General features: G+C 37.0%; 1 protein-coding gene across 7 annotated transcripts in view; it reads left to right on the forward strand.

Annotated features, from left to right (window-relative positions):
- The window catches only part of ANKRD44 (ankyrin repeat domain 44), a 329,081-nt gene that overhangs the window by 308,011 nt on the left and 6,048 nt on the right, over positions 1-15,022 (forward strand). For all 7 annotated transcript variants that reach the window (XM_068544732.1, XM_068544730.1, XM_068544733.1 and 4 more), the window contains 6 exons: positions 3,046-3,133; positions 9,526-9,609; positions 10,629-10,774; positions 11,257-11,339; positions 13,297-13,379; positions 14,254-14,345. In XM_068544732.1, the coding sequence (XP_068400833.1) occupies positions 3,046-3,133; positions 9,526-9,609; positions 10,629-10,774; positions 11,257-11,339; positions 13,297-13,379; positions 14,254-14,345 (576 nt within the window). The remainder of the gene's footprint in view (positions 1-3,045; positions 3,134-9,525; positions 9,610-10,628; positions 10,775-11,256; positions 11,340-13,296; positions 13,380-14,253; positions 14,346-15,022) is intronic.

Genomic DNA, 15,022 nt, shown 5'->3' on the forward strand with positions numbered 1-15,022 from the left:
CAACCAGGGATCCTACAAGGAATTAAAATAATACAGCTAAAATCAACCAAAACAATATGATGTAATAATCTGTCACAACTGACAGCTGGTAGATGCATGATTTATCTTTCAGTATTTCCTTTTTATGTCTCATAGTCCCCATTTATTTAGTTACACTTGCTACTTAGGAGATTTAAAAATTTGTGTTTCGCTTATTTGAGTAGAAGAGTAAATGCATGCTAATTGTTACATTTCAAAAATACTGAGGCGTCTAAAGTAAAATTGTCTCCATTCCCAAACTTACCTTCTGATGTAATTTGGTGTTTATCTTTCATAATTTTCCCTTGAGGATGTAAATAAATACAGATGTATGTGCATCTATTTTTTTAAAACTAGAATCATGTAACAAATATCATTCTGTAACTCTTCTTGTTGTTGTGTACTTTTCTATTGCAGATATCCTTACAAGTCAATGTGTATCAGTATACATTGATCTTTTTAATAGTTGTGTATTTTATAGCAGATAGATAAATAGGTATAGACATGCATGAGTCTTGAGTGTGTATACCAGAATTTAATATTTATTCAGCCAGATCCCTGTTGATGAACACTCAAATTGTTTTCAGGTTTTTTTCCTATTACAAACAGTGCTGCAGTGTGTGTGTTCATATTATGGACCTTATATTCTGTCAGATAAGTTTCCAGAAGTAAAATTATTGATGAGGGCACGTATATTTTTTAATTTTAATAAATTATACCATATTACTTTGGTATATCATAATTTTTTACTCCACCAAATATGAATATAAAACTACTTTCCCAACCTTTTATCAGCCCAAAATGATATCATCTTTTTAATTTTTGTCAATTTGAAGGGCAGAAAAAAGGTATCTCATTTTAATTTGTGTTTCCTTGTCTAATAGTGTATTGATTTATGTATTTGCATTTCCTCTTCTGGAAATTACTTTTTCCATCTGTTGCTCATTTTTTTTCCTATTGAGTTGTTTATCTTTTCTCACACATTTGTAGGAGCACCTTGTCTTAGGATATGAATCCTCTGTGTGTTATGTGTGTTGCAAACGTTTTCTGTCAATCTACAGTTTGTCTTTGCTCCTGGTTGATGATGTCTTTTTCCATACAGAGATTTTTGAACTTTTATGTAGTTGAATCTGTCAGATTTTTCCTTTATGGTACCTGGGTTTGCAGTCTTGCTTAAGAAGGTCTCCTACCCCTAAGAGTACATGAATATTTTCCCATATATTTCTTATTCTGCTTCTGTTGTTTTATTTTTCCGTTTTCAATTCTTCTATTAAAATTTTCACTCAGAAACTATGATTATTGGGTCCACAAAGGTTTTATGGTGCTTTAACTGTATCAATTTAATACCTTTCATTATGTTTTTATTACAGTCCTCCTTTTTTCATTGGTTCTGACCTCAATAAGAGTCAAATTCTCTACTTGTTCAACTTTGTTTTGCTCCCTCACTGCCATTGGAGGATTGTGATTTCTTTTTTAATTTACCTGCTCATGGGCGAGGTCTCCCTAACCCCCGTCAGAGTTAAGCTGTGAGAGCTATCTGGCACTGGAAAACCTACAGAAAGGGGAAGACGCAGTAAGAGTGTTGATTATAATGGCAGGTGGAAAACCTGCCACAATCCACATTTTCTCCCCTGGAGTTGGGTGGGGTAGGTATGGCAGGTCTCTCTGTTCTTAGGCCTCTCAAGGTACAAGCAGGGGAGGGGGAGCAGTCCTCTCCTAAACAATTCACCTTTCCAGTGCAGTCTTCCAGGTCTGAGGTTTAAGCTCCCCTCTCCCCAGAGTCTCCTTCACCGAGCACTTTGAAATACTGAAAGTCGTTCAAGGATCCCCAGTCCTACCTACACAGACCTTTAGATTGAGATTCATATAGTCTCTAAGAAATGGTTTGGGTATATGCTGCCCTAAACTAGGTACTTTGGGGGAATTCATACTAATAAAGGGGTTGAAGCGTTTGGGACTGTTTGAGTGAGGGTTGGGTATAGTTGGAAAGCTAAACAGTATAACTTACATAAAGTTAGGGGATTTTTATATTCATTACTTCATATGCTTCTCCCTAAAAGCAATTTCACCTTTTTTTCTTAATAGGTCCAAGAAAGGTTTGATTTTATTTTAATACTTAAAATTGTCCAATCTATATCATTTTGGGGTAGATCGGAAGAGAACTCTAATTTAGCACTGAACTCAGCCAAGAAGAAGTTCCAGGGCAACAACCTATATTCCAAAGCCAAATAGCTTTACCTTCTTGCCTTAACAATTTAACATTGCTTTACAAACCTCATTTAGGTCCTTTATCAAGTAAAGCTCCCATCATCCTGTGACATCAATAGGGCAGGTATTCCTACTTTGAGTTTTTCTATGTAGGAAACTGAGGCTCACAGGTCACATAACAACTAGGCTGATAGAGCTGGGGCCTAACTTAAATTCAGTTGACTTGAAAACTACCTGTCATCTTGTTGAAAATAATTATTCACATTCACTCATCTACTTATTAAAAAATACTTATCGGGTGCATACTATTTGCCAGGAACTGTTCTTGGTGCCATTTTAAATACTATATAGTGTTTTACAGTCAAAGCCCTTTCACTGGCATTATCTTAAATACTATTTTCTATCACTCACATCTTCCCTTCCCTGGGGTGCATAATTACAAGTGAACCCATTCATATGGGTGAAAGGGAAACTTTCTATTATAAATATGGGCAAACTGGGGCATACCTGTGTTAGGCATCTATCTATTAAGAGCTGAGAGTAACATAGAATTATTCTGCTTGTAAATGAGGTCTCTTCTCTTTCTCTCCACCAGACCATATGGCCTTCACTGTTTTATTTATTCATTATGTCTCAGAACACCTGTGAACATAGTTAATAACATTTTGACATTTGGTGAATTTTATTCCATGGAGAATGAATGTTCAGCTAATTCATGAAAATTCATAGGCCAGAATTCAATACTTAATGAAAAAAATAGATTGAATTAAACAAAGTTTCTTTCTTGGAAGCTCCCTAAATTCTTTTGATTCCTTGCAGGTAATGAAAACTGCATAGAGGTACTTTTGGAGCAAAAATGTTTTCGAAAATTTACTGGTAATCCCTTCACTCCACTGCACTGTGCAATGTAAGTAGAAATGCTGGAAGTTAATGGTGTTGCTTGAATTCTTTAAACTACACATAGAGAAATTGCCTTTTGGGGAAGGAAAAAAGGTTTTAGATTATAGATAAGACCAATATATTCCATTTCACTGCTAAAGGCAAACAGGTCTGATAGCAAAGTGCAGTCCATAATGTTAATGATTTTCTAGGAAATTTTTGTGGAGTGCCATGGTTCCAAGGTGGCTCACAGACCATCTAGGGAAACTGCAGGAAGGGGTGGACAGAGAAACACAGTACACACCTCATGAAGAGTTCTTCAGATGTACCTCACATCTGTCTGCCAAATTCTAAAAATAAGTTGGGGTTAACAACATATGCCTGTGGATGATTAGAAAGATATTCTATACCAGTAAGACTTTTCATATGTGGTAATTCTCCATTCTTCATAATGTTGAAATTCTTTTTTGGTAAACGTAATTTTTGCTCCAGTCTCATAGTGTGAACCATTATTTAGAGAATACAGTGACTTTGAGACAGACTTCCATGGTAAGCTTGGGGGGAACATGGTCACCTGGGCCTGTGTTCATCTGGGGGTCCATGTTCACCTGGGCAGTGATGGACAGCCTGGGGGCCCAAGACTTGGGAGTGCTTTGTCTTTGCCTCATCTCTGTGCTTCACATGAAGCTGGGTCATTTGATTAGAAAGATATTAGAGGTATAAAGTGGATCAAAAAAGAAGAGATAAGAGATTATGAGTAGGAGTGATTTTAAATCTGAAGAAACATGTCTTCTTCACTTTGTTGTATCTCCAAAACACCTAATATGATGCCTTGTGTAAGTGGCATGCAGTAAACTCCTTCCTCGAAGTAGGGGGTTCTGAAGAAATGCTGGCGGTTACAGAGTGTGTGCCTTTAGAACTGTTACAATGATTAAAGAAGACTATTGAAGCAAACTTGATTTTACACTTCATGAAGCAGGCAGTCTCCACTCTCAAGAGTTCAAAGAGCTGCAAAGTGGGGCAGGAGACAGGAAGCTTTTACAGGATGAAACATAGGGAACAAGGAGGAGCAGGAATAAAACTAGCTGATTGGCTGGGGTTACATATCTGGCCTTATTTGAGGTATCATAGGAATAGGGCAATCACCCACATAACTTGGTGCTCATGGACTGGCTACCTAGATGGTCTGACCTCTAGGCAGGTGGAACATTTACAAGAACACGAAGACTAAAAGTTAAGTTTCGTTTTGCGGACGTGGTTTCTCAGGAGCAGCAGCACCTGACCTACTGAGGAAAGGTTAATGCAAGATCAGTTTGACAGTCCCCCCTTTTGATCAGCCTCTGGCCAAGCAAGAGGTTTGAGCAAAGATGGTGTTGTAAGTTATTCTCGGTTACCATTGCCTCTCTGTGTTTCGGTATGTATTTCACCGGAAATGATATCAGATTCATCATTCCAGTTGGAGAAAGACCATTTGTTGACCGATTGATGGCTGCGTACACTCACCTAAAACCTTGAGAGAACACAACAGACCAGAGAGATGATTATTATTAATAATAGTAAAAGTATTCCTAAGGTTTGCAGGGCAATCTTAAGCCAGGGTCCCCATGAACCAAACCAGCTAGAATCAAATACGTCAAGAAGTGATCCCAAAGAGGGACCTACTTCTTTAAGCCAGCTGGTCTATTTACATATTTCTTGCGACTCTGTCTCCATTTCCCCAGAATTGTTTTTTCAGTGAGTTCGTTCCAGAGAAACTGAGGCATTAGCAATCAGAGGGAAGTTTCTGTAGGCAAAACCACAGGATCACCAGCATTGCAGCAAATCCAACAGGTTGGAGGTTAGATCACCCCCCTTTGCAATGGCCTGACGTATGTGAACAGTGATATATCTTTCCAGGCAAGGGCAAGGCAAAAGGTGGATAGAAAAATTGTAAAGACCTCCGTGGTGTAAGTATAAGGAAAAGGATGGCCAGAGAGGGGAAGAGGAATGGAAAGAAACATTCTTGATCCAACATCTTGGGAGGAAGCAGTTTACTTCGGTGTTAGCTACTTCTGGTCAATTTGATTTTGAGGTCTCTGGCATTTGCCGAGGACTAGGTGTTAGGTGGAGCCTTCTTTAATTTTGAAATATGCACTCAAAGTTCAACACTTTGTAATTTGGCAGCAGTGTCAGTGGTCAGGAGTACTTGGTAGGGTCTTTTCCATGAATCTCTCTTTTGCAAAAGCATCAGAGTAAAACAATTAACTGTCTACAGATGACAAAAGACTTAAAAATGCCTGTGGTTAAAGATCTGATGAGAGTTCATTATAATGGGATTAACAAGAAAATTTGGTTATTTCTGTGACACCCAACATTTAACTGGAATAACTGGATAACTGGAATTATGACTGATAACATTATACCAGGACATACCAGATTTTTAGGAATTTTATACAATTTCTGGAACACATATAGATAACATAGACCCCTACAAATATAACCTAAGAAGGTTAAACATCACTTCTTATTTGACAATGCTTCCTATGTAATTTAACATGTCAAATAAGCATAATTAGTTTAACATTTCTCTTTTGATAAGGGAAGAGAACAAATCTTTTGAGATATTCTAGGGGCCCTGTGGAAAAATCCCAAACTTAGTTTAAGACTTTATTTAGAATTTGATTTTAGGAAGTTTATCAAAATATCAAAAGCTTTTAAAACGTTTGATCAAATAGGATCATAGGTCACTGTGAAACAATACTTAATTATCCATTTAACCAAAGTGACAGTTAAAGACTTTAAAGGCAAATACAGAACATTACATAGCAGTTAAAAACAAAAACAAACACAAACCTTAGTTCTGTTAATATTGAGAAGACTGGTTTTTCTTAAGTAAGACCGGGTAAAGTCAGTGTGAAGCACAGTAAATTATTTTGGTGAAACACAAAATCTTTGCTTTTCAGGCAGATTATTTAAAAGGTAAAGAAAAACCTTTGTTTATAATTTCTTATTAAGAGCACACCAGTAATCTTTAAAAAAAAAAAAACTTTGTCTTTTTAACAGAAAACCAAATTCTAATTTTGCTTTACTGTACTTTTGATATTAAAACTCATTTTTTATGGTAGTGTATATATGGTAGTGTATATGGACATATATACACTACCAAATGTAAAATAGCTAGCTAGTGGGAAGCAGTCGCATAGCACAGGGAGATCAATCAGCTCAGTGCTTTGTGACCAGCTAGAAGGGTGGGATAGGGAGGGTGGAGGGAGGGAGCCGCAAGAGGGAAGAGACATGGGGATGTATGTATATGTATAACTGATTCACTTCGTTATAAAGCAGAAACTAACACACCATTGTAAAGCAATTATACTCCAATAAAAACATTAAAAAAAAATAAAGAGGATCATAAAGATTAAAAAAAAAAAACAAAAACTCATTTTTTAAAAACTTAAGTCCATTCCAATCTTAGCCAACTCAACCACACATAAAACTCCTTTTCCAAGATTCCTTTCCACAAATCTTCTACAACTTTCTTACATCCAGTCAGATTTTGTCCTATTTTTCCCCTTTTTTCCAATTCTGGAATAACCAGTCATTTTACTTTAAGACAAAGTTACTTTCTCTTTTCCCTTACCAAAACAAAATAAAATGAACAAACGATAACAAAAATGTCCTTCATACGTTTTCTTATCCAAAAAATATATTCTACTTTTCTTACCTACTTTTCATATACAGTTGTTTTCTTTCACCCTTATTTCTAATTAGTTTTAATTGACTAAAATTATTAACCCTTAGAATCCTTAATTTTAAATCTTAAAACTTAAGAAATAAGCAATTGTGGGCTGTGTTACAGTAGCACTCTGTGGATTGGCAAATTTATGAATACACTTCCTAATTTTTAAAGTATATTCTTCCTTATAGTAAATTTTTCAGCATGGCACAAAACATGTTTACTAATAGAACCAAATATCTTATGTCCTCTGTAAAAGGAAGCCAAAAGTGGATAAACTTATGTTGAGTAAGTTTCAGTATTTTATCTTATTTGGAAATGATCTAGATATTCAATGAATATCCATTATTTAATTTATCTCAGTGTAGCTTTAAGGTTTCAACTTACCAAAAGCATTTTGGAAACTTTAAAGTAGACATACCATAAAGCATACTTGTTGAAAAGTTCATTTATAAACTTTTATCTTACTTACATCTATTTAATTTACAGTTCTTAACAGTTATGTTTAGATTAGTCATGAAAATTTCATGAGACATTAAACAACTAACCATGATCTTAGGTTATTTTTCTTGCTGACAAATTCTGTAACAGAGATAACATGGGCTTACTTGACTTTTAGTAAACCTAGGTAGAATAAAATTTGTATGCCTGCCTTATATTTAATTCTGATAAGTCTGAAGACATGCCTGTTTTAATTAAACCAAGGATTTGCATAAAACCTTCTAGGGCAATCTTTTTTCCAGTTTCCCTGTTGATTGCAAATGAGACACCAATCTCTGGTGTTTTGATGACCGTGCAACAGTGTTTTAGGTTTTTGCCCTTGGAATTGTTGCAGCTGTAAGGCCAGTAACTTTGAGAAGACTTTTGCTTATGGTCTTGTAGCCTTTTCAGAATGGAAAGGCAATTCAGGTAGAGGATTAATAGACCCTGAGTACTCAGGTAAAGGAGGGCAGAGGGGAGTAGTAGGGTCACATTTGTCTTATAGTCTTTTGTTTTAGGTACCTCTGCATCTTTAACTTTTCATTAGCCTTTTGCAATAAATCTTTCAGTAAGGCTATTTTGGAACCTTGAAGCCTTCTGGGGGCTTCTGCATACCAGTTAAAATAAGTATTCCATTCTGTTTATTGATTTGGGAACCCTTGCTGTCAAGTGCACTTCTTAAATGAATAATCTTGTCTAACTGGAACATATAGCGTCTAGGACCACAGTTCTTAGACAAAATAAGCAGGTGTGCTGGAAGGTAGAGCGCTCAGTTTTTTGAAACTTGGGGATTCTATTTCTTTAGCTAAGCCTGAGTTTCTTGGAGCCAAATTAATACCTAAGAGATGTGCTGCTGGGTTGGGGATTTTGTGGTGTTTTACAACGTACTTCATAGCATAGAAATTTTCTTGAGGTTTTTGGGTGACCTAGTGTCAATCTAAACCATTCCATTACCAACTTAACCCAGCACAGGGGAATTAGATTTAGGTGCAAGCTCTCTAACAGCTTTTCAGTGCTTGATCTGTGCCCACCAATTTTGAGGCTTTGGCTTCTGAGATTCTCATTAACTGTAGATCTATTGCTCTTTTCACGAGAAGATTTCTTCATAGTGGCAGATGCTCTAACGGCTTTCAGTGTCTAACTCGTGCCCACTGAGATTTTGATGTGCCATTGGTCAAGACAGTCTGAATCCCTTATCTTATTTCCCCATGTCCCCCAGTGTTTATGCTATGGACTTACCTCGAGGTCCACGATGGTCCTTTGGCTGCTGCCCCCTGCGATGGACTCCCAATATAATTGTCCCAGAACCTTTCCAGGATCCCAGAAGCTCTCTGGGAACTTTAATAAACCTTTCTTTTAATAATTTTTGGGTAAAGTTTGTTTGGATTGGAAAGCTGCACGCAAGTGAGCAGAGCTCAAATCTGAGTGACTTACCCGTGGCCCTCGATAATGACAAGAGGAACAGTGAACTCAAAGGGTTCAGCAGGCACCTTGCCTGTGTGTCTTTCTTGCAGGCTGTTAGTAGTCAGCTTTGAATCTCATTCTCATCGGCAAAACTGTTAAAATGATTAAAGAAGACAATTTAGGTGATACAAAGTTTATTTAATAGTTCATCAGGCAGGCAGTTCTGAGAATTCTTTTTTTTTTTTTAAATTTATTTATTTTTGGCTGCGTTGGGTCTTGATTGATGCACGCGGGCTTTCTCTAGTTGCGGAGAGTGGGGGCTACTCTTTGTTGCGGTGCGCGGGCTTCTCACCGCGGTGGCTTCTCTTGTTGCGGAGCGCAGGCTCTAGGCACACGGACTCAGTAGTTGTGGCACGTGGGCTTCAGTAGTTGTGGCTCGCGGGCTCTAGAGCGCAGGCTCAGTAGTTGTGGCGCACGGGCTTAGTTGCTCCGCGGCATGTGGGATCTTCCCGGACCAGGACTTGAACCCGTGTCCCCTGCATTGGCAGGCGGATTCTCAACCACTGCGCCATCAGGGAAGTCCAGTTCTGAGAATTCTTGAGAGTAGAGACTACCCACTTCATAATGTGTTAGAGAAAGTTTATTTGTATGACCTAAATTGTCTTCTTTAATCGTAAATTAAACACAGACCACAGATATTTGCATCAGATTTTTTTAATGTGTCAGATTATTAAACATATAGTGCATAGGAAGATGGAGTAGGAGGGGATATGTAATTTTTTAGAGAGCAAGATTTTAAAATTTGAAATCTATTCTCATTTTAGAATAAATGATCATGAGAATTGTGCATCATTGCTACTTGGGGCCATAGATTCCAGTATTGTCAATTGTAGAGATGACAAAGGCAGGTAAGTGATCCCAGGATGGCATGGCTCTTGTCTTGATGAATCTTAGTCTGCTTTGTGGTTGCAGAGTGGCCAAACGTCTATGTTTTTTAATTGAAAAAGTAATGTAAAAGCATGGTTTTTAAAAATTAAGTATAATAAACGATATATAATTTAAAGAAATTACCCTCTTAGCCCAGAAACCCCAGCCTCTTCCACTGAGAAATCCACTTTAAACTGTTCTTTCTAAATTTTTATATTCTCCCAAATATTTTCTATACATAGCTACAAAAATATATAAAAATATATATGCTTCTATTCTTTTTATGCAAATGAGAACATTCTATAGAAATGCTCTGCTTTTAGCATATCTTGGAGATCTTTCCATACCAGAACATATATATTTACCATATTCTTTTTAAAGCTGCATATTATTCCATTGACTGGATATGTTATAATTTAATCAGCCTGTTCTGCTTTGAAGAATATTTGGTTGTTTCAAAATTTTGGTATTTTAAAGAGTGGTGCAGTGAACAGTCTAGTACATTTGTCTGTTCACATGACCAAGTGTATCTGGGAGATAAAGTCCTAGAAGTGGAATTTTTTGGTTCAAAGGTCATAGTGTTTAATTTTGATAAATCATGCCAAATTGTCCTCCCAAAGAAATCAACTATTCCCATTAAATGATGTAGGCTTTTTTAAAAATAGCCAATTGTCTACACACTTAAGGCTTAATTTTGGAAGTATGTTTATCAAAGATGAGAGAGAAGTCACTGGAACTCAAGATTAAAGGGTCAGTAAAGATGCTAATTGTATTATCAGGGACACTTCCTACACCCCCGAAATCTGGTGGTGCCGTTCACATCGGTGACACTTCAGTGTCCACCCGGAATGGCCTTTGGGGGAAACTGATCACCATTTCTGTAAGCTGATAAGTTTTAAATCCCTAAGACGATACCATGCACATGTTTCTCAGGCATATATAGAAAGAGAGTGTGTTAAGTTTACAGGAAGTTAAAATCGTACTTGTTTTAAATCGTTAGGACACCACTTCATGCAGCAGCATTTGCTGATCACGTGGAGTGCTTGCAGCTTCTTCTGAGACACAATGCTCAAGTGAACGCAACAGACAATTCAGGGAAAACAGCACTGATGATGGCTGCTGAGAACGGGCAGACCAGCGCTGTGGGTACGTGCTTGACTTGTGGACTTCGAGTTTATGCCTATCCAAAACCAAAGGCATGTAAAATCGAGCAATTGGTCATCCTCTTGGTTTATACATGTGAAAAAAGACCAGCGTTTTATTTAGGCCACCTCATCTACCTGCTAGTCATCTTCAGTCCCCTGTTAACTTGGTTATTGATGGACTTTGTCAAACTGAGCCAACCTTTCTGCAGTGAAATCTCTCAACATTTAGAAACCAAATAGAGCAACAGGATCATTTTATCTGGAAATAACAAAATTGTAAAGGGAATTAAAATTAATACCTATGGACCTCGGATTTGAATAGAACAGCTATGGCAATAAGTTGCTCCTTTTTTCTTTAATAATATTAAATATGATTTTGTGAGCTGTACAAATTTAAATGTGTTATTGTTTTGGTAGTAACTTCTCCAAAATGCATGTAATTAACATGTAGTCTGAGTAACTTTCTTTTGGCTTTTTCTGCAGATATTTTGGTGAACAGTGCCCAGGCTGACCTGACTGTAAAGGATAAGGACTTGAACACACCCTTACATTTGGCTAGTAGTAAAGTATGTAAATGAATTTGAAACACTGTTATTTAGTATAATAATAATGATGATAATAACAATAAGACCTAAATCTATCTATCTCAGAAGTGTGTATCGTGGCTCTTATTTAAGATGTCTGTTGTCACTCTCAGTGGAACTGAAGGGGGGAAGCAAAGGGCAGACGCACACAAGGGTTGAGGGGCTATGCCTTTCATGGAATTTGCCACTTGAAGTCTTGCCACAGTCTGGCTTGATGCTGCCACTGTATCTGTCTTCATGGTTGTGGTACCACATTTTGCTTTTAAACACAGGTTAGGAGCTCAGTTATCAGTTCCACATGCTTTCATTTTGTTCCACGTGAAGACATTGTAATAACACAGCCAAAAAATACTCTCCTATGAGGCAAATAAATGTACTCATGTATGCTTCTATTCTCCCCTTTTTTCTGGTGCATAGTTCAATGCAAAGAATGTGCTTGTTTTTTTTAATAGCATCGTGTTCACATATAGCTCAAGGTTCCTGCTTCTGTAAAAGATAAATGTATGATTTTATGAGAGTGGGATCATACTGTTTGACAACCTGCTTTTGTTACTGAATCATATATTATGAATATCTTTCTTTTAGACATCATATATTATAATGTTTTAGAAGATGTGTGGTATTCTGCCTTAGGGCTGTGCCATCCTTTATTCAACCCATCCCCTATTGTTAAACATTCACTTGTTTTCAAATATATGCTGCCATAAATAATGCTAAGTGTAGATAATAATAATCTAAATAAATTCCTATATGTGAAATTAGTGAGTCTAAGGCTATGAACATTTTTAAGACCAAACTGCCCCGTAATAAGGTTACAACCATTTACCCTCCGCCAGCAGTACATCAGAATGAAAACTCCATGGACACTTCTAAAATTACCTTTGTAAGTGTCTCTCTTATAAGGCATTATAATATGATGCCAGTTATCACCAGTGATGGTGGTTTGTTTCAATATAGTTGTAGTATTAAAGGTGTTATCTATACCCAGTGGTACCAGAAGTCTCAGCTATTCCTTTCATTGGTTGCATTTTCTCATTTCATGCTCTGAGAAGCCTTTGGAAACCACAAAAAGTGCTCAGGTTCATGAAATTCATTTCAAGGTTTGTGTTTTTGTGAGTATAAGTACAGTGCTTTCCAGATTTTATTGTGCAAATGAATTGCCTGAGGATCTGGTTAAAATACAAATTCTAATTTAGGAGGGCTGGATGGGAGCCTGAGATTCAACATTTCTAAGTCCCAGGTGAAGCTCATGTTGCTGGTCTGTGGGCCACATTTCGAGTATCAAGGGTTTAAGAAGTGGCGACCCCTTAACAGGGCACTAGGCCTGAAATTGTGAAAGTGTCTCTGATTCATCAGTTGATTTTTAAAAAATTATCAACCATCATTAGTCATAAGATACAGAGGTATCTTCTGGATGAGGAAGAAAAGAATGACCTTTCCTGAAAAAGATTCTCTTCATAATATAAGGCAGCCAGTGATGATGAATGATACAGATAACAGATACAATGGGAATTCCAGTGAGAGGATCACTGAGGTGGTATTTGAAGGCTTGAGGAAGGATATGGGACTCGACTTGTGTTTAAAAAGCATTGATGAAGAATTTAAAGGACACTCCTAATTCTAGTCTCTGTTTACCAGCTGACCTAGCTGAGCTAGCTTCTGCTTCAGCTCTCTGGACATTAATTCTAAAAGTTATCTTAAAAATAACAATATTTTAGATCAGATTTATATTAATCAAGTCCTAATAGACCTTATTTAGAATCTTTGAAAATCTAAGGCTGTTTAACCATTTGCTTTCAGAAGAAAAAAAGAATTACTCAGAAAATAGCCTATTTTGTTATTAGACAGGGCATACATTTTAAATTTAAAGCATAATGAAGTGATTTTTCCAGAACTTTTCTGTATCTCTGTCCCATGTTTCTTTTTTTTTTTTCATTAGGGTCATGAAAAGTGTGCCTTGTTAATACTTGACAAGATACAAGACGAGAGCCTTATTAATGCAAAAAACAATGCACTGCAGACGTAAGTGTGGCTACTAAAGTTTGACTAAGTCCCAGATTCATAGTCATTTATTCAACAAACAATAAGAATTTGCTGTATGCCAGGCTAGAGCTGGGAACGCAGTGGTGAAAGACACAGACCTGGCTTCTCCTTCGTGAAGTTTAAGGTCACATAACTATAAATGGAAAACAAGTTTTATAAATCAGGTTCCCAGAATACATTTGAAGCATTTCTAAGCTATTTTCTTAATTATATTTTAATATAATTCAGTGTAATCCTTAGCATGAAAGACCCGAAAGCTGCTTCATTTTCCATTTTGGGAAATTACCTATGCATTCGTTTTAAGGGCAAAGGAATATTAGGATTTTTTTTTTTCATTAAGATTCTTAAGCAGCATAGCAGAATATATTGGGTATGTTATTATTCTTTAAGGTATTCTAAATTCAATAAAACATCATTTAGTGTATTTAGTAATAACAAGGAGGTTTAAGATTATGTAATATGGGTGATAGTGATACCAGTCATACTGATGAACTGTGTGAAACAGTGATTCAAATGCTGACCTAGAAAGCAAGGGGTAAAGAACCTTCTAGAAGACACACCAGAGCTTGAGTTCTTCTTCTGGCTTCTTGTGTCCCGTCACTAAGGTTGTTTGAGGTGTAGAGTATTTGTAATATCTGCAGAGAAATTTGGGCCAACGTGGAAGAACAGTTGGATCATTAGCACCTGGAAAAGATGTGGTGGACAAATATTTTTTTTTGAAAAAGTAATAATATTCATGTGCTATTTATAGATTCTCAAGTCTTTTCTTCCTTTTAGCCACTCAGACTACCCCAATTGCCACATTCTCACACAAATATATATCATAGTTGATGCTCGCTGTTGTCTTTTTTAGACCCCTCCACGTTGCTGCGCGCAATGGCTTGAAGGTAGTCGTTGAGGAGCTGCTAGCCAAAGGGGCTTGCGTACTTGCTGTAGATGAAAATGGTAAGTGGAAAAAGTAAGCCATTACTGCAGGTACCATGCACCTGCGGTGAAGCCAGAGGAAAATGAGAAAGCCAGGAGCTAGATAAAAAGGCAGTGAGAACTCTCTTCCCCTTGGAAGTTCCCTGTGTGTGAGCAATCAAGCAAGGATAATTTGTCCTGTCTGTCGTTGTAAGACATATAGTCTCCCTGCAGCCCCCCAGTGCCTTCCATGTGCATGTAATGTCAGCAGCTGGTCTCAAACTCCTCAGCGTGGTGGTTAAAGTATGTTAGACACACTCAAAAACTTTCAACTTGGCATTCAAACCCAATTCTAACTGCATATGCTGAAGAGTTAGGGATCATACATGTCATGAGTGCATGCTCAAGGGCTCGAATTAAAACAAAATCTTTGTATTTCAGTTCATTCTGAGATCAAACCTCTTATTATTATTTTTTTAAGAACAGATCAGAACTCATATTTCCAGTATGGATATTTGGGGAACATGAGTAAAATTTTTAAATTAACATTTAGGCTTGAAAGCTTCTTCTGATCTATAGCACGTTCCGTTTCTAAATGAACTAACTCTTAACAGAAGCTTTCTACTCTGCTTCCTAAAAACTTTTGAAAGCTAATGAATACTAGAATTGTATTAAACTACCATGCCTTTTAATCTTGGGGAGCAAAAGAGGAACTTCTG

The sequence above is a fragment of the Eschrichtius robustus genome, chromosome 5 (genome assembly GCF_028021215.1).
Source record: "Eschrichtius robustus isolate mEscRob2 chromosome 5, mEscRob2.pri, whole genome shotgun sequence".
Classification (NCBI taxonomy): domain Eukaryota; kingdom Metazoa; phylum Chordata; class Mammalia; order Artiodactyla; family Eschrichtiidae; genus Eschrichtius; species Eschrichtius robustus.